Source organism: Ambystoma mexicanum, chromosome 2q, assembly GCF_040938575.1.
Source record: "Ambystoma mexicanum isolate Mex_15411 chromosome 2q, UKY_AmexF1_1, whole genome shotgun sequence".
Taxonomy (NCBI): domain Eukaryota; kingdom Metazoa; phylum Chordata; class Amphibia; order Caudata; family Ambystomatidae; genus Ambystoma; species Ambystoma mexicanum.
The window spans coordinates 1,427,677,247-1,427,696,011 of NC_090924.1; the positions used below are offsets into that span (position 1 = coordinate 1,427,677,247).

General features: G+C 47.3%; 1 protein-coding gene across 7 annotated transcripts in view; it reads left to right on the top strand.

Moving 5' to 3' along the window:
* The window catches only part of LOC138570219 (uncharacterized), a 464,546-nt gene that overhangs the window by 393,751 nt on the left and 52,030 nt on the right, over nt 1-18,765 (top strand). For all 7 annotated transcript variants that reach the window (XM_069648951.1, XM_069648950.1, XM_069648949.1 and 4 more), the window contains one exon: nt 15,216-15,281. In XM_069648951.1, coding sequence (XP_069505052.1) covers nt 15,216-15,281 — 66 coding nt within the window. The remainder of the gene's footprint in view (nt 1-15,215; nt 15,282-18,765) is intronic.

Genomic DNA, 18,765 nt, shown 5'->3' on the forward strand with positions numbered 1-18,765 from the left:
TAAGCTTGCCTTCACTGCATCACATTATTGGTATGGTTAAGCTTACCTTCACTGCATCACATTCTTATTATGGTTAAGCTTGCCTGCACTGCATTGCATTCTTATTATGGTTAAGCTTGCCTACACTGCATCACATTCTTGATATGGTTTAGTTTGTCTTTGCCTCATTGCATTCTAGGTATGGTTAAGCTTGCCTTCACTGCATCACATTATTGGTATGGTTAAGCTTACCTTCACTGCATCACATTCTTATTATGGTTAAGCTTGCCTACACTGCATTGCATTCTTATTATGGTTAAGCTTGCCTACATTGCATCGCATTCTTGATATGGTTAAGCTTGCCTACACTTCATTGCATTCTTGGATAAAGGCTTCCTGCTTCACATTCTTGGTATAGTTACACCAGCCTTCATTGCATTTCATTCTTGGTATCATTAAGATTGCCTTTAGTGCATTGCATTCTATGTATGGTTAAGCTTGCCTTCACCTCATCACATTCTTGATATGGTTAAGCTTGCCTTCACTGCATCACATTCTTGATATGGTTAAGCTTGCCTTCACTGCATTGCATTCTTGGATAAATGCTTTCCTGCTTCACATTCTTGGTATGGTTAAGCTTGCCTTCACCTCATCACATTCTTGATATGGTTAAGCTTGCCTTCACTGCATCGCATTCTTGATATGGTTAAGCTTGCCTTCACTGCATCACATTCTTGATATGGTTAAGCTTGCCTTCACTGCATGCATTCTTGGATAAAGGCTTTCCTGCTTCACATTCTTGGTATAGCTAAACCTGCCTTCATTGCATTTCATTCTTGGTATCATTAAGATTGCCTTTAGTGCATTGCATTCTATGTATGGTTAAGCTTGCCTTCATCTCATCACATTCTTGATATGGTTAAGCTTGCCTTCACTGCATCACATTCTTGATATGGTTAAGCTTGCCTTCGCTGCATCGCATTCTTGATATGGTTAAGCTTGCCTACACTGCATCACATTCTTGATATGGTTAAGCTTGCCTTCACTGCATTGCATTCTTGGATAAAGGCTTTCCTGCTTCACATTCTTGGTATAGCTAAACCTGCCTTCATTGCATTTCATTCTTGGTATCATTAAGATTGCCTTTAGTGCATTGCATTCTATGTATGGTTAAGCTTGCCTTCACTGCATCGCATTCTTGATATGGTTAAGCTTGCCTTCACTGCATCGCATTCTTGATATGGTTAAGCTTGCCTTCACCTCATCGCATTCTTGATATGGTTAAGCTTGCCTTCACCTCATCGCATTCTTGATATGGTTAAGCTTGCCTTCACTGCATCGCATTCTTGATATGGTTAAGCTTGCCTTCACTGCATCGCATTCTTGATATGGTTAAGCTTGCCTTCACTGCATCGCATTCTTGATATGGTTAAGCTTGCCTTCACTGCATCGCATTCTTGATATGGTTAAGCTTGCCTTCACTGCATCGTATTCTTGATATGGTTAAGCTTGCCTTCACTGCATCGCATTCTTGATATGGTTAAGCTTGCCTTCACTGCATTGCATTCTTGGATAAAGGCTTTCCTGCTTCACATTCTTGGTATAGCTAAACCTGCCTTCATTGCATTTCATTCTTGGTATCATTAAGATTGCCTTTAGTGCATTGCATTCTATGTATGGTTAAGCTTGCCTTCACTGCATCGCATTCTTGATATGGTTAAGCTTGCCTTCACTGCATCGCATTCTTGATATGGTTAAGCTTGCCTTCACCTCATCACATTCTTGATATGGTTAAGCTTGCCTTCACCTCATCACATTCTTGATATGGTTAAGCTTGCCTTCACTGCATCGCATTCTTGATATGGTTAAGCTTGCCTTCACTGCATCGCATTCTTGATATGGTTAAGCTTGCCTTCACCTCATCGCATTCTTGATATGGTTGAGCTTGCCTTCACTGCATCGCATTCTTGATATGGTTAAGCTTGCCTTCACTGCATTGCATTCTTGATATGGTTAAGCTTGCCTTCACCTCATCACATTCTTGATATGGTTAAGCTTGCCTTCACTGCATCGCATTCTTGATATGGTTAAGCTTGCCTTCACTGCATCGCATTCTTGATATGGTTAAGCTTGCCTTCACTGCATTGCATTCTTGATATGGTTAAGCTTGCCTTCACTGCATCGCATTCTTGATATGGTTAAGCTTGCCTTCACTGCATTGCATTCTTGGATAAAGGCTTTCCTGCTTCACATTCTTGGTATAGTTAAACCTGCATTCATTGCATTTCATTCTTGGTATCATTAAGATTGCCTTTAGTGCATTGCATTCTATGTATGGTTAAGCTTGCCTTCACTGCATCGCATTCTTGATATGGTTAAGCTTGCCTTCACTGCATCGCATTCTTGATATGGTTAAGCTTGCCTTCACTGCATCGCATTCTTGATATGGTTAGGCTTGCCTTCACTGCATCGCATTCTTGATATGGTTAAGCTTGCCTTCACTGCATTGCATTCTTGGATAAAGGCTTTCCTGCTTCACATTCTTGGTATAGCTAAACCTGCATTCATTGCATTTCATTCTTGGTATCATTAAGATTGCCTTTAGTGCATTGCATTCTATGTATGGTTAAGCTTGCCTTCACTGCATCGCATTCTTGATATGGTTAAGCTTGCCTTCACTGCATCGCATTCTTGATATGGTTAAGCTTGCCTTCACTGCATCGCATTCTTGATATGGTTAAGCTTGCCTTCACTGCATTGCATTCTATGTATGGTTAAGCTTGCCTTCACTGCATCGCATTCTTGATATGGTTAAGCTTACCTTCACTGCATCGCATTCTTGATATGGTTAAGCTTACCTTCAATGCCTTGCATTCTTGGCCTAATTAAGAGTACCTTTACTGCATTGCAATCTTGGTATGGATAAGGGGTCCTTCACTGCATTGCATCACTGGAATGGTTTAGATTGTCTTTGCTGCATCACATACTTGATATAGGTAAGCTTGCCTTCAACACATCGCATTCTTAGGGCCTGATTCATGGAATTATTTGTATGTATAACACGGATTTGCTTGCCATTCTGTCTGAAAATCCCTGTTTGACGATCACTCTCTGCTCATGACTCGGTTTCGTGCTCACAAGCGGTCTCCAGTCGTCTCCTCATTTGATCACTAGACCAGTCATGTCCCAGATCTGGTCTATCACATTGCTTTAAGACGTGCGTTAATCAACATTACTGGCCCAATCTAAGGAGCATATGTACTGCAGGTGAAAAACCACAATGGGCGCCTTTCATTAACCGTACCTTTGGATTCTGGCAAGTGCATTTCTGTCCACTAGAATGCGGTCCCACTTAGCCGACATCCATGAAATCTCTAGTGCCAAAAATGTAGGTACGGAAATGACCAAAGAACATTGGCGCAGTAATGACATTTGAGCTTGAAACAGCCAAAGCGCCTTCCTGATTAAACATTTTAACCGCTGCATTGTGCAATATCTCCCGGGTTCTTTTAGGGAGCTCCCTCTCTCGAATCGCGACTGCAAAAGCCCAGAGAAGATGAACCAAAGTTTCAGGAATGAACCACGGGGCCATGTTCCAGTCAGGGGTGCTGGTAGCTGCTTCCAGAGCGGTAGTGACGGGTGGCTTCTGAACACGTGAAGGTGATCTTTCAAGGATGAGATTTAGAGCCAGCTCCTGAGTGATCATCAGGCGCTCCCTCCTCTCGACAACTTGATTCTCCTTCCCTTGCAGGACTGACTCTCCAGATCGGATGGTCGCACCAATTGAGACTTTGCAACCGGTGAGGGGCGACCTTACTTGTGAACAAATATGTGAATGCCGGCAGCGGCGGCCCAGTGGCAGAAGTATTTCCAGGGCTAAGCGATTGCTGGTGGCGCGCTACCGCAGCCACGCCCTGAATGTCTTTTACCTAAACCTTGGTTCAGGTGTGTGTGGATTTGACAGAAACCTGAACATTCCTCTGGTGGCTTCAGAGGGTGGAGGCACTTAAAGCTTGACATTCGCAGCGGCCTTGCTCTTAGACTCCGATCCTCTCAGGCCTGTGGAGCTCTCCAGTCGCAGAGGGCGCTGCTTCTACCTGTCCAGAGAAGCATTGCGTGCCATGAGTCTTTGATCACCATGCGAGGAACTTGAGGCGCCCTCAACGGGCAGGTCCTTTAATACGCAACCGGTTCTTCCTGCTCCTGCATTCGTATCAGTGACTCATGGCTGTGAAGCACCTGGGGCCTGTACCCTACACTGACAGAGGAAAAGCCCTCATTTGAGCAGTGAAGTTCTCAGCTGTCAACACTTTCTGACAGAGAATATCAGGTGAAATCGTGTGTCCATCTGCAAACTGTCCACTTCGGCATAGCCGTGTGTGCACTCAGTGTTGTGATGCCACGTGCTATCATCACCTTCTGAATCACGGGAAATTGACTCATAACATTGCAAGTCTGGGGAGGATAGCGCTCGCTGCAAGACGACACAGAGTAACAGGGGTTCGATCCCCGGGTCCGTGCTTAGAAACCTTTGGCTAGTAAGCGCTTTATAAATAACCAATTACAATTACAAGGACACCAATGGCACGGGGTCTTGCTTTATAATGCTGCAATGTCATCCGCGCAACAGGATATTGCCATGTCAGACGTTGGTACCCTCAATAAATGTAGAATGTGAATGGTTAATTTCTGATGCTTATTAGCAGACCATGACTCAAAGGGAGGGGAGCAGGTAGCCTTACTGTGCCCTCAGCCTATGTCCGCCAGCGACAACTGAGTATTTCCAAAGACTGAAAGGGTTAAATCACAATTTGAAAGGCAAGGAGGCCTCAAAGACTTCAGGTTGCCTTTCATTCAGGGGGATTAAAAACATGTTGGATGCCTCCCGCTTCTGGGTGCTGTAATGATGGGTTTCATTATTGCCCAATTTAATGGCACTCCTCCGAAGGATGAAGGACGTAGTTGGTTCACCGGGATTCGGGGGACTGCGGGTAGATCTCTGAGGCCAGGGTTTAGCTCACTGAGCTATTTTGCCACCTTGGCTGGATTCTATAAATTCCAGGAGATTTCAGAATAACATGGATACGGGGGAGAATTCTTCAAGTTCGGGGGAACTCGTTGCATTGCAGCGCCTGACACCTGGGGAGGGAGACTCGCTAGAGTTCAGGAAGACTGCGTTTCTGAGATCCGCCCGGAGCGAGTCACTGTAATTAGCACCTAACACTCAGTGAGAGCTGCTCACATTGTGGGAGGCTTAATGAGGGAGGAGGGAGCAGCCCCAAGGGGCGTGGCACCAGACCAGGGCATGCAGTATCTCTCATAGAACCCAAACCTGGCGATCTGCATAAAAACAAAGAGCATTGTGGTAACATAAGAGTGTCCACAATTTTAAATATGAACCATGTCTTATAGTGATTCAGTAAGAAACAATGTTGAGCGAATAATGGAAGATTGGCTCTGCGGTTTTGATTGGTCATACTATGCACCCTAAGAAAAAAATGGCTGTACATTGCAGGACATATATAGCCTTTTGACGGTTGAGGATAGGCCATGTGGGGCTGAATGACTGTCTATTTCGAATAGGGAAGCGTGAATCAAGGGACTGTGCGGTGTGTGGGGTGCCTGAAACGGTGGGACATTGAGGGTTCGGTTGTCTGCGCTGGGTGTGGCTGAGCTGAGTGGGAGGACTATACTGGGAGGTGATGGGGAGAGAGGCAGGAGGAGGAGTAGTGTGATGTTGGATTTTGTGAGGCAGACGGGGAGGTGGGAGGAGTTGTGAGCTTAAATGGAGCCAAATAATAATTAGTGGGTACGGTGCACATCATCCTATAGGATGGGGAAGCGCCTGCGTGGGTCCGCCCACGCCTCCGATAATTAAGAAGAAGAAGACAGCAGCAACAAGTTTGTGAGCCTTTGGCTCTTTCTGTGTTCAGTTTCCTGCGCCCAGTCTTTGGAGATCTCGCTGGAAATATCCTGTTCTAAAGCTGAGTTATCACACACGTGTGCAAACCACTTTCCGCAGGTGCTGCAGAGTCTTCTGAAAGCTGCCTGCGTGTGGAAGAGTGCGTTGAGTGTCGTGGTCAAGCCCCTGGGTCTGGGGACATGGCAGTGCAGGAGCAACGCTCTGGCCTTTTTCCTGTGTTCATTGTCGCCATTCAACAGGATTGTGATGGAAGTGAACCCTGGAGGGTATATTGAGTTCAGAGAAGCTTTATACTGTCTGCCAATTGCAGCCTTCCAACATGTGAGCATCCTCATCTCGTGCATCGATTGCCCCATTGGCACACTCTATGAATCTCACCATCTGGCTTAACGGTATTGGCATAGTTGACCTAATGCCAACTTGACCTCATTCGGTGGGTCTAATAGTACACTTTAATAAAACAATAGTTGTGGGATGGAGGTAAAGGAATAGGTTGAGGGGGGAGGAAGTCTGGGGTAGGGGAGCAGGGGTCTCCCCCGCATTGGGGGTAGTTTCGGGGGGCCTCCCTCCACAGTAGGTTAAAAAAAAGTAGGTAAAAATAATTTGGTCAAATGGGCAGTAGGTCAATTTTTTAGGTCAAGCAACCCATGTCCGACTTAACTCTTTACAGTTGTTAGAAGTGCAGGGGATCTGTCATGAAGCACTATATAAAACTGTGATATTATTATCAACTGAATTCATTAGAACCATCACTTCATTACCAGTCTTCTTACCGCTTCCTCCATTAGCACCCTCATCTTTGTCACGTCCATAGTACTGAAGCCATTTACCCCAGGCAATGCATTCCTAACATCACCCATGCTTCAATCCTTCATTAAAAAGCTCATTGCACTCTCACCCCCTCAACCGGACAAGTTCTCGACCAGCTGCTTGGTGTCCCCTAAGTCGGTCCACTTCTATCCCCAGACTATCATCCTTCATGTGCAACCTCCCCGTGCACCCTCAATCACACCCTCCCCACCCGTTAGGAGCCCCCATGCAGCCCTACCTTCTTCTGAACCAATCGCTTTTAACAGCCTATACACAGGTCACCCCATTACTGGACCCCTATTACCAGCCTTCGTTGGACCCCTCTTCACCTTCTTCCCAGTGAAGGGATGTTTACCAGGTACAGCTGTTCTGTAAACAGTACTAAGTCGATTCATTGATACAAATAGCCTGTCTTACTTTCACTGCTATTGGAAATATTCAGTCTTTCTTTGGTTTGAAATCGGCGTGCGTGAATTTAATATATAGGAACAAAGCCCACCTGAAAAAGCACCCCTGTTCCCAAGAATAAATAATGGGACATTCCTGTAAACCTGCCTATACTAGAAAACTGTCAGTGAATTAAAGTACATGCTGCAAGTATCCACACCGTTAGCATGACACAACAGGCACATCCACCACTATGCAGATGGCATGCAGCTCTAACACAAGATATCCTCCATCGAAGACATCCGCAGGTTCAAGGCCTACAGTCGTGGACGTCCAGTGCTTGCCTGAAGCTGAACCCCTCCAAGACTGAATTCCTACTTCTGACCAATGGCACCGAACACCCGAACATCCAGACCTGGCTCTCTGCTATGACCCTTGCGGGCTTCTCACCCGAGCTGCCTCCCCTTGGGTTCATCATTAACAGAAACCTCATATTCAAACAGCACATAGCAAGGAAGACACAAATGGCTTGGGACCAACTTTCCCTCATGTGGACAATCAAGCCCTTCATCCCAGAAAACAAATCCAGATCCACTGCCCAAGCCTTGGTCCTCTCCAACTTGGCTGGTGGCAATGCCCTTCTGGAAGGCCTTCTGGTGACTACCCTGGCACCCCTGAAATGTGTCCTGCATGCTGCAGCACGACTCATCAAAGGACTCTGCAATTCGACCCCATCGCCCAAACCCTCATCGAACTGCGTTGGATCCTGCTGCAAGCCTGAATCATCTTCAAATCCTGTTGCATCATCTACAAGGCGGTCATGCTGAAGTCCCCAGACTACCTCACTGAGAAAGCCAGCATCTCTAGACGCCTTCAATCCAACAGAAGTAAGGACATGTGCGAACTTGAACTCTGCCGGTGCAGGAATGAAAGAACCAGAAGACAGGCATTCTAAGTGTATACCCCAAGACTCTGGAACCAACTCACCATCAACATCAGCCTCCCCATCCCCCTTCGGTTTCAGAGTTCCGGGAGGTGCTCCCTCCTCTTCAATGAATGTATCCTCCATAGCATTTAGTTCCACACACCCTCCACTCTGCACACTACTGGGTGATCTGCTCCTCACTGTTTCCTCCCTTTGTTGCTTCTAGATCCCTTGCTGTCAATTGCCCACCCTCGCCCTCCCGTGTTGCTAGCTCCACGCTCCCCTATTTCTCTGCTTCCTTCGTCATGCTCTTCCCCCCTATGATTGTAAAGCGCTTCATTTCTTCCCGAAGCGGGATCCGCGCTCAATAAATACCCCAATAATAATAATAATAATGTTCAAACGGTTGAGGACGTGGAGCGTCGGCTCCCTCAAGACGGACGCAATGTCCACAAATGGTGAAAGGGCTCATTTCAGCCCTTTGCCAGCCTGCATTTGCCTCTGATCCACAATCTCCAAACCCCCCTTCTACGGCACTGGGCATTAGACCCCTGACTCACTGGAGAAGTAAGCCCCTAATCCTGGACAGCTCAAGGTGCCTGCGCCGAAGTGGGCACAGAAAGGACCATCAGCACCGGAGGCAGGACTGAAAGTGAGTGCTTCCCTTTCTTCTAGCTGCCTCCAGGTGGTACCTCTTTCGCCTCTGTCTTTCGCCTCCTTCATGTGGAGTCCCCCAGGGTTCACCTTTATCACAGTTATTATTTATGGGCAATGCTGACCGACTCCCTGTGCTCCATTTACACATATGAGTATCATGCAGAGCTCCTCATCTGCCTGGATGGGGGCCTGAATGTCACTGCAGCCTGATTGGCTGCTGGCATGACTGCCACTAGTGGATGGATGAGCACTTATTGGTTGAAATTGAATGCAGTAAAAACTGAGGTCGTATTGGTGGATTACCTGGGTCATTCGCCCCTCAGCATTGTCCACGGATGTGCACCCTGCCTCGGCCAAGTCTGTATATTATCCTGGCTTTTGAATTGCTCTCTTTACAGGCCCAGGTTGGGCCTGTGGCCTCCTTCTGCTTCCATCACTGCTGCATCCTCCGGCAGATCTATCCTCTTATTTCCAAGGAGGCCTTAGGATCAGCAGTCCATCTCACCTCTTCTGGATTTAGGGAATGCCCAATATCTGGGAATGCCTAAAACGTTCTTATTCCCAATGGAGCAGGCAGCAGGGAGCTTATTTTTGCCCACATCTGATCTCTACATTGCCGGCCAATCCCTCTCTGTATTGACTTCAAGATTCTGTGTCTACTTCATGGGACCTGGTCGTTCACAAGGCGCGGCAGGGGTTTTTCATCTGCTGGTCCACTGCTCTGGAACTCTCTGTTGAGCTGCGCCATTATCCCCTTTTCCTCGCTCTCAGAATCAAGCGTAGAACCGGATTATTCTCCATCTCAAATGCAAATGACATCTCTGGAGAGCTCTTCCTGCCTCTTAAGGCTTCTGGTATATCATAAGGCGGCACAAGACCCTTGGGTGGATGCGCGCTCTATATGTGACATCTCCTCTGGCAAGGCGGATCCATTTCTGGGAGCTTTTAGGCAAGACGAGGCCTCCTACATCCTGATTGGCAGGCAGAGAGGTGGAGCTTTGAAATAATCCTGGCTAAGAACCCCTTTCAGGACCTGCCCTCACACCGATCTGGGGACCTGGGACAGGAAATTGCAGTGTTTTTACTGGGAGCTATACAATGGCTTTCTACAGTCTCGTGAGTGTGTTGCCCACTAAGAGCGCCTTCAACCATTGCCCACCTTTGCTGGCATCAAGTCCAATATGAAAAACTAAATTGGGGATTGGCATGGGCCAGTGGACACAAGTGCGCCTTCTCCCTATGATCTGATATAAATGTTCTTCCCTGGGGCATCGTCTGGTGCTAACCCCTACGATGCTCTGATTAGAGTCCACATTCTGCCCAAGCTCACGGGAGCGTGACTGCAGTAGCTTGGCTATTCTCTCTCTCTCTCTCTCTCTCTCTCTCTCTCTCTCTCTCTCGCTGTCTGCTTCTCCTAAAAGCACACATCTCCCATTCTCTCTCTGCTTCTTCTGAAAGCACACATCTCTTTCTCTCTCACTCACAAATCTCTCTCTTCTTCTCCTGAAAGCACACATCTCTCTTTCTCTCTCTGCTTCTCCTGAAAGCACACATTTCTCTTTCTCTCTCTACTTTTCCTGAAAGCACAAATCTCTCTCTCCCTCTTTCTCTCTCTCTCTTCTTCTCCTGAAAGCACAAATCTCACTTCCTCTCTCTCTCTCTCTCTCTCTCTCTCTCATGAAAACATACATCTCGCTCTTTCTCTCTTCTTCTCCTGAAAGCACACATCTCTCTTTCTCCCTCTGCTTCTCCTCAAAGCACACATTTCTCTTTCTCAATCTCTCTACTTCTCCTAAAAGCACACATCTCTCTCTCTCTCTCTCTCTCAAATCTCTCTCTTATTCTTATGAAAGCAAAACGCTATCTCCCTCTCTCTCCTGAAAACACATACCTCGCTCTTTCTCTCTACTTCCTCTCAAAGTACAAATCTCTCTCTTTCTCGCTCTCTCTACTTGTCCTGAAAGCACAAATCTCTCTCTCTTTCTTTCCTCTCCTGAAAGCACACATTTCCCTCTTTCTCTAGTTCTCCGAAAGCACAAATCTCTCTCTAATCTCTGTCTCTCACGCTCTCTCTCTCCCTCTTTCCCCTGAAAGCATACATCCCTTTCTGGCTCTCTGTCAACTTTTTTGTAATCCATGCTAACGTAATCATAGGTACTGTCGAAGTCGATGGATGGATGGATGGATGGATGGATGGATGGATGGATGGATGGATGGATGGATGGAGAGGTGAACTAGTCAGGTTCCTGTAGGTGTCGGCTCTCCCGCGCCAGAGGTGGCGGGATTCCGCCTGTGGACAGCAGCCAGTTTAGGGCTCTTGGAGGGTGGACGTGTACTCGTATATCCGGAGCATACAATGAGCCTTCACGGCTCGTAGTTCCCACACAGAACCCTCATGGCTGTCGCACCAGCAGCCTAAAGACTCCACAAAAGACGCAAAAGACAGACTCCCCTGGGAATGACCTCCAGAGAGCGCATCACTGTGGCCCTCGGGGCCCTGGACTGGCTTCCAGTCACACGCAGGACCCAGTGCAAAGCCTTCTGTATGGCCCACCCAGCCCTCCACGGGAGGGGCGCAGACATCACCATGAAAAGTGTATGTTACATATTTGGGGCAATATACCAAGTTCCAGCCAGGCAGCCTGACTGGCAGTCCCACCGAATTCCAGGAATTGCCATGGGGGGGGTGGCGGGGTCTTTGCCTAGTACGGGCGCATCGCATTAGATGGGCACGCGCGTGCGCCCTCCAACACCTGGACCAGTGACTTTAGGGACATCACCCTGGTCATGGATGACATGTCTCAGCCCAGGCTCCACGGCCAGGTGTGTCACACCAGTCCAATGGCAGCCAGGGCCTGCCAAGCAGCCTCGCACCCCCACCTTCGCTAATAACCCATTCATCCCCCACCTTGCCGCAGCGCCCCAGGCTCCTGCCTGTGAACTAGCCAACACCCTGCTGATTGCACACATCCTACACCAACCAATCAGAGAACACTGAGCTCCACACACCCTCTGGCCCATCTGTGCTTGCAGGGCAGAATTTGCTACAGAGCAACCGGGGGGTGGGGCGGGGGACACCTCAACATGTCAGGTCCTGCATCTGGCTTTCTCTCCACCCTTTCCCCACACAGTACCTAGCGCCAAGATTCTGCTCACGTGGTAGTGGCTGTCCAATAGAAGGTCCAGTTGCAATATGTCACATATCAATGTGTAATGTGCACTCTAGCATGAGGAAGCTGGCAATACCTGTTACTGAGCATGAGGAAGCTGGCAATACCTGTTACTGAGCATGAGGAAGCTGGCAATACCTGTTACTGAGCAGGAGGAAGCTGGCAATACCTGTTACTGAGCAGGAGGAAGCTGGCAATACCTGTTACTGAGCAGGAGGAAGCTGGCAATACCTGTTACTGAGCATGAGGAAGCTGGCAATACCTGTTACTGAGCATGAGGAAGCTGGCAATACCTGTTACTGAGCATGAGGAAGCTGGCAATACCTGTTACTGAGCATGAGGAAGCTGGCAATACCTGTTACTGGGCATGAGGAAGCTGGAAATACCTGTTACTGGGCATGAGGAAGCTGGCAATACCTGTTACTGGGCATGAGGAAGCTGGCAATACCTGTTACTGAGCATGAGGAAGCTGGCAATACCTGTTACTGAGCATGAGGAAGCTGGCAATACCTGTTACTGAGCATGAGGAAGCTGGCAATACCTGTTACTGGGCATGAGGAAGCTGGCAATACCTGTTACTGGGCATGAGGAAGCTGGCAATACCTGTTACTGAGCATGAGGAAGCTGGCAATACCTGTTACTGAGCATGAGGAAGCTGGCAATACCTGTTACTGGGCATGAGGAAGCTGGCAATACCTGTTACCAGCAGATGTGGTATTTCTTGAATACCTCCAGTGCTATATCAGAAAAACCAGCTGAAAAAGCGGTAATGTAAAAAGGTTTTTAATAATCCATTTCTGTCATTTTCAGCATCCATGTGAAGGGAGAAATTGATTATGTACAGTAGTGACTCATTCATTATGCACAAAAGGGTCCATTATGTCCCTTTTATGCTTTATATAGATAAGGTGGTGCGAAAAGGCAAGCAGCGATGCCCACCTTTTCACCCCCTCATTATGGCACTTTGTAAAAGCGTTTTCACTCTGTTGAAGGGAAGCACCAGTGTTTCCGTTCTGTGGAGTAAAAAGACATATTGAAAGCATTTGGGGCCAGTTTGGACTTTTCTCCTCCGCCTTGAAAGTGGAGAAGAAAATAGGAGTATTTTCTGCAAAAAGTCTACCTAAAATACCACTGCCGGTAATCCCATGGAATACCGCTGATGGTACGCCATCAAACCTTGAATTGAGTCGACACTAAAATGAATGGTATTTGCCAAGTACTGACGATTTTACTGTTCCCACCCGTCTCTGAATGACCCCCTAAATCTGTGATCAGAACACCAAGACAAAGACACACATGCAAATCCACACCAGAGTCAGATATGTAGATACAAAGTTCCATGGACACAGATACCGCCTTCCTCCTACACTTTACACTGTCACAGATACACTCAAACACGCACACAGACGCACACACACACACACTCCACCTTATTTTAAAACACACATGAAGGTTATAGGCCGCTTTTGCTTCCTCGCCAACACCAGGTCCAAGGAGTCTTCCCCTTGCAGTTCTCCCTGCTTCCATGAGTTGAAATATGCAGCCAACTTTACAAGAAAGTGCAACGTGGCAGCATAAAAAAGTCACGTCCTCTCGCAGTCTTTCGCTCTGCATCGTTCAAGTGCGGACCCCACAGCCAGAATTTCCAGCAAGACCCTCACCACGGCTTTTTGTCGTGTCTGCCAGAGGCTGACTGGCAAATCAAGGTGGTCTATTGTCAAACTGTAAGCCAGGTCAAAGAAAGCTGGTGAGGGCAAGGATTGGGCTTGGTATGATGGGTAACTAAAGGTCGAGATGGGCAAGGAATTGGTGACTGAGCAATGAGAGAAAGGGAAGGAGGTGCACGCAAGGCAAGGGTATTGAGTTAAGGATGGAGCAAAGGGGGAACTAGGTCTGAAAATTAAGTGTAAGAAACAAAGGGGCATTGAGAATGTGGTTGGAATGGACAGACAACTGAGGATGATGGGAAAGGAAAAAAGGGTAAATGAGACAGAGATACACATCTGGAATGGCAGGTCAGCAGGTTGACTGTTACTAAGATCTATTTCTGACCTGAATGCCACTGCACTCGATGGTGGCACTGGCTTGGTCCCCTTTCTTTTTTTTTTGACTAAGTGATGCACACTTCCTTTATGAACATATGTTTCACTTATGACTTATATCTTTTCAGGTTGCTTTCTTTTGTGACTTGGTGATTTGAAAGTACAGACTAATATAATTATAGCAAATTTTCATTAAAATTGTAATCTTAGTCTGTTTCTCAGATGTGTTTACCCCATGATACAGAAGATTAATAGGTGTTCCCCTTGTGCATTGTAAACCAAATTTATTCAACAGTATACTAGTTTAGCCCTAGAATAACAACTTTTCAGAAAGCATTTTGTTTCTAATACTGACTATCTATCTATCTATCTATCTATCTATCTATCTATCTATCTATCTATCTATACATTTCTTATACAGCACCATTCACCCACAGGCCTCAAGGCGCAAAGGGGGAATAGGAGAAGATGAAGTCTCCCTTGCTTTCTGAATTGGAAGCTGTGGAACCAGGTAGACAGGGCTCAAATCCCCACCTTCCACGCCTCATGCATTATGTGATCCTGAGCAAATCACTTTTGATCACTGTGCCTTATTTTCCTCAACTATCTGTAGAGAAAGCTCCACTCATTTGGGTTTATACAATATTGTGTTCCTCTATAAATAATTATGATTTTAACAATTTATGTGAAGCATACTGGTGAGGAGGCAGGATGGCAAGTGAGGGTCTTATGTTGTGGGGGTGGGTACATAGGATGCAGGTAAAGGTGTTGTGTTGTGAGCTGGGAGGCAGTAAGCCAGGTATGGGTCTTTTGCCAGCCCAGCTCATGTTTTACTCTGGGAGAAAATCCGGATCCCTGGTTCAGCAATGGCTCTGCTCTACCAATGAATCCTCAAACTTAACCGCCTCTTTACATTGTTTGAAAACTAAAGATGGGGTTGGATGGGGGTAGATGTTTCTGCTGTTAGACTGCAACACAATGAAAACTGGTCTGAAATCCCAGACTTGGAGCATTGCACTATGGGCCAGAAAGGTAAGCCTGCCCCCATGCCAAATGTTGCCAGTCCTCCCCTGTCCCAGAGGTGGCAGAAACCGTGCAGTATGGCCACAGAATGTCAGAACCATGGGGGCGTTGACCTGGGCCACCTCTTAAGCATATCCTGCCCTGCGCCGACTTCACAGAGGCCTTCCCTTTGGGTAGAACACATGCGAGAAGAGGTGTTATATGCAGCACCCCTAAGCAGACGTACACTGGCCTTCTAGGGCATCGAAAGACCACTTTATTTGGAAATTGTTACTAATGTGTTAAGGTTCTCTCTGCAGAGCGAAGAAGGCGGACGTCCCAAAACCGGCACCGCGTACTGAAAGCAAGAACGTCCTTTCCTCCAGGTAACCATGACTTCTTTTATTTCTTTTGTTTTATTTTAGGCACTTGTTCAGCTTGTACCTAGTTTTGGGAAACAATGGAATGCTACGCAATGGTGTAGTTTACAGGTGGAAGAGCCCTTAACGGGCAGCATAACGGATATCAAAATAAGTGGGTAACGGGTATGAGCGCCCAGGTAGGAAACGGCTTTGGGTTGTCGGCCGGAAGAATACTGAGCTGGTGGGGTCAAATGGTGACCCTTCTGTTGTGTGAAGGAGGTGCTCCTTAGAAGAGAGGGTCTTGACTTATTTTCTGAACTGCATGAGGGTGGGCGTGAGGCTGCCGTTGGTGGGTATGAGGTTGCACTTGCTGTGGCCTCTTTCACTTACCCTCAGTGTGAAAGTCAGTGGAGCTGAGTCTTTGGTGTGCAAGTCAGATTTCAAGGGAGAGTGAAGGGATGTGAACCAGCTGGAACCGCGGAGACCGAACAAGGAGCACGCAGAGGAACCGCTAGCGTCGGTGCCATGCAGCATGGTGGGCTCCTCTTACAGTTAGCAGGGTGGGGCACTGCTGAGTGAACAGCAGGGTGACCTCTGCTGCTCACTCAATCCGCTCCAATCATTAAACCACCTTTCAGCACGAGCATCCAGGGCAGAGTCCGAACAACACATGGAGTCATCAAAGTGTTAGAGCAAAGACAAAACTGAAGACCGAGTAGCATGGACAGCAGCGGTCTTCAACCCCAGGGTCTCTACATGCTTTGGACTAGGACTCCCATGGTCCCTCACCATTGACTATGCTGGCTAAGGCGGATGGGACTCGTACTCCAAAACATCTGGAGTGCCAAAGTTTCCAGGCCGCTGCTCTATGGTGTCATAGAGGGCACATTTCATCGCTGCTCTGCGGTGTCACAGAGGGCGGGGGCACATTTCATCTCTGGCTGCTTTTCAGAGCATCTCCACTTTGCTATGAATGAAAGAAAGCAGTCGCCCCAGTTGTCGACATTATTCATCAAAATGCGAGATTAACCTTTCACATCTTGACGTAAAATGGCTGTAAAAATACTACTTGCATTTGAGGGAAGAGTTGGCACTTGAGGCTCGGCTGAGGGTTCCTTCTTCACAAATCAACCTGGCATTTTGAACATAGGGTCCCATTGTCCCGCAGCACATATTGTGAAAAGAAGGACCATAACTCTGCCTTCCATCTTGATTTCCATAAAGTGGTCTGCAATCTAATGCGCTTTCAATGTTTTGGACAATGATACCCATGATCCCTCACCATTAGTTATGCTGGCGAGGGCTGATGGGAGCTGTAGTCCAAAACATCTGGAGAGCCAAAGGTTGCAGATCTCTGGATGAACACGTGTAGTCTACAGTGTGGGTTGATGGGTTTGTATTCCAGTAACTGTTGACATTTACTTGTTGGGATGTTCGGGCAGAAATGGTGACGTCACTGCCTGATGGCGAGGCGGACTCCACCTGAGATTGGCAACGGCATGGGTGTACGTCCTGGGGCTCTACGACACCTAAGCGTCCGACGTGTCTCAAAGACGCGATGGGCACGCGTGATGATTCTAGTATGTTGCCAGTTTGCCACTGTGGGCTCCCTGTGGATCTCTGTTGGGACCCGAGTAGGCGGTTCTCGGCATTTGAAGAATCGATTCGACCTAGTGAGGCAGCAGAGTTCCAAGGGCGGCGGCAGGAGTGTGAACAGGAAGAGTGCTCTCCAGGGCGTGGTGTGTGTCTTCCAGGAGATTGGTTGGTGCCTGTGAGTTGGAGCAGGTGTAGGTGCATCGCTGCCAGGATGAAACACTTTGCTTGTGGTTCACAGACCCAGCCAGGTTTGACTCTGGCTAGGGTTAGCTGGAAGGGTTGTCATGGGCCTTTTGTTGTGTCTATGTCTTTGTGGCCTTTTTGTTTTCCATTTAGGAGGTTCAGGTTTAGTGTTCCCTGGGGTGGTGCGGACTGTTGTTTAGGTTTAGAAGCTGCTGTGACATGTTCCTTGTCGTTAGGGTATTGGCTTTCCCATTTCTAAAGTGGTCATTTTTGGGGTTCCGGGTTTGAAGATGACTTTGGGGGTGTCATTTGAAGAATGTTCTGAAATATTTAGACATTTCTTCTCAGGTTTTTCCTCGGAGCTTTGGGGTGGACGTTGCACGTTTATGGACAGAGTTGCAGGTGCAGGGGGGCATCTTCAGTGTTTCTTTGGGGAGATGTTGTCAGTGGAATATTTTCAAATATTTCATTTTCCTTTGCTGGTGTCTTTTGGGACTTTGGGTGGATGGTGTCCTTCAGGAGCGTATTTGAAAAAACATGTTTTTTTGCTTCTGGGCAAAAGCAAGGTTTTGGTTCGATTTCTTGAGGGAGCGGGTGGTCGCTTTCTGTGCATGTGGGAATGCCATTCCGTTTTTGCATGTGGGATCACGGGTGACACGTTCACATGCTGTCATCTATCTATGTGTTTTTCAGCTAGAGCCGTGTGGGTCTGGGCGTTTAGCACGTTTTCTATGTTTGCCATTTTTCAGAAGGTTCTGGTATTTTGGTATTTGATTTTTTGGACCGTGGTACAGGTAAGTTGTCACACACCCTGTTTGCCCTTTTGGGTGTGCCATGGTGTCAACGAGTTGGTGGCTCTGATGTGTGTATTGGGTCCAGTGCCTGGTGGTTCCAACTTTTGGGTATGTGTCTGGTTTTGGTTGCCATTTTGTTTATGTCAATGAGTCAGTGGCCCTGATATATGTTTTTGTGTTTGGTGCCTGATGGTTCCAACTTTTGGGTATGTGTCTGGTTTTGGTTTGCATTTTGTTAATGTCAACGAGTCAGTGGCCCTGATATGTGTTTTTGTGTTTTGTGCCGGGGGTTCCAACTTTTGGGTTGTGTCTGGTTTTGGTTGGCATTTTCTTTATGTCAACGAGTTGTTGGCCCTGATACAGGTTTTTGTGTTCGGTGACTGGTGGTTCCAACTTTTGGGTTGTGTTTCTGGTTTTGGGTTGTTATTTGTCCTATGTCAACCATTAGCTGATTTAGTGATTGGGCCTGTTCCCGGGAGGTTGGTTTTTGTGTCTCCATCATTTTGGGGGTTTGGGGATGAATTCTGCAGTTTCTGGTCCCGGAGGAGTATTTTCATCTGCCCTTTCTGGCATGTCTGCTCTGCAGTCATGTATTTTTGCTTTGCCCCCTTAATAGTTTGTGGTTTTGATATTTACTGGTTGTTTTTGGGTTTATTCCCCCCCAAGTGGTGTTGGTTTGTGTCAGTCTGCTCCAGGTTGAGCAAATTTGTACTCGGGCGTGGCAGGTCTGAGGCCCTGGGAGTGGCAATCCCAGGTGGAAGGTGGTTCGTTCCTGGTGTTTATGGTTGGCATTAGTTGTTTTATTTGCTTAGGAGAAAGCAAAGACTGTGCTCAAGTGTGGCAAGCCTGAGGTCATGGGAGTGGCAGTCACAGGAGCAGGTTCCATGTGTTAATATCCCCACAAATATATTGCGATACAAAAATATTGCCATATT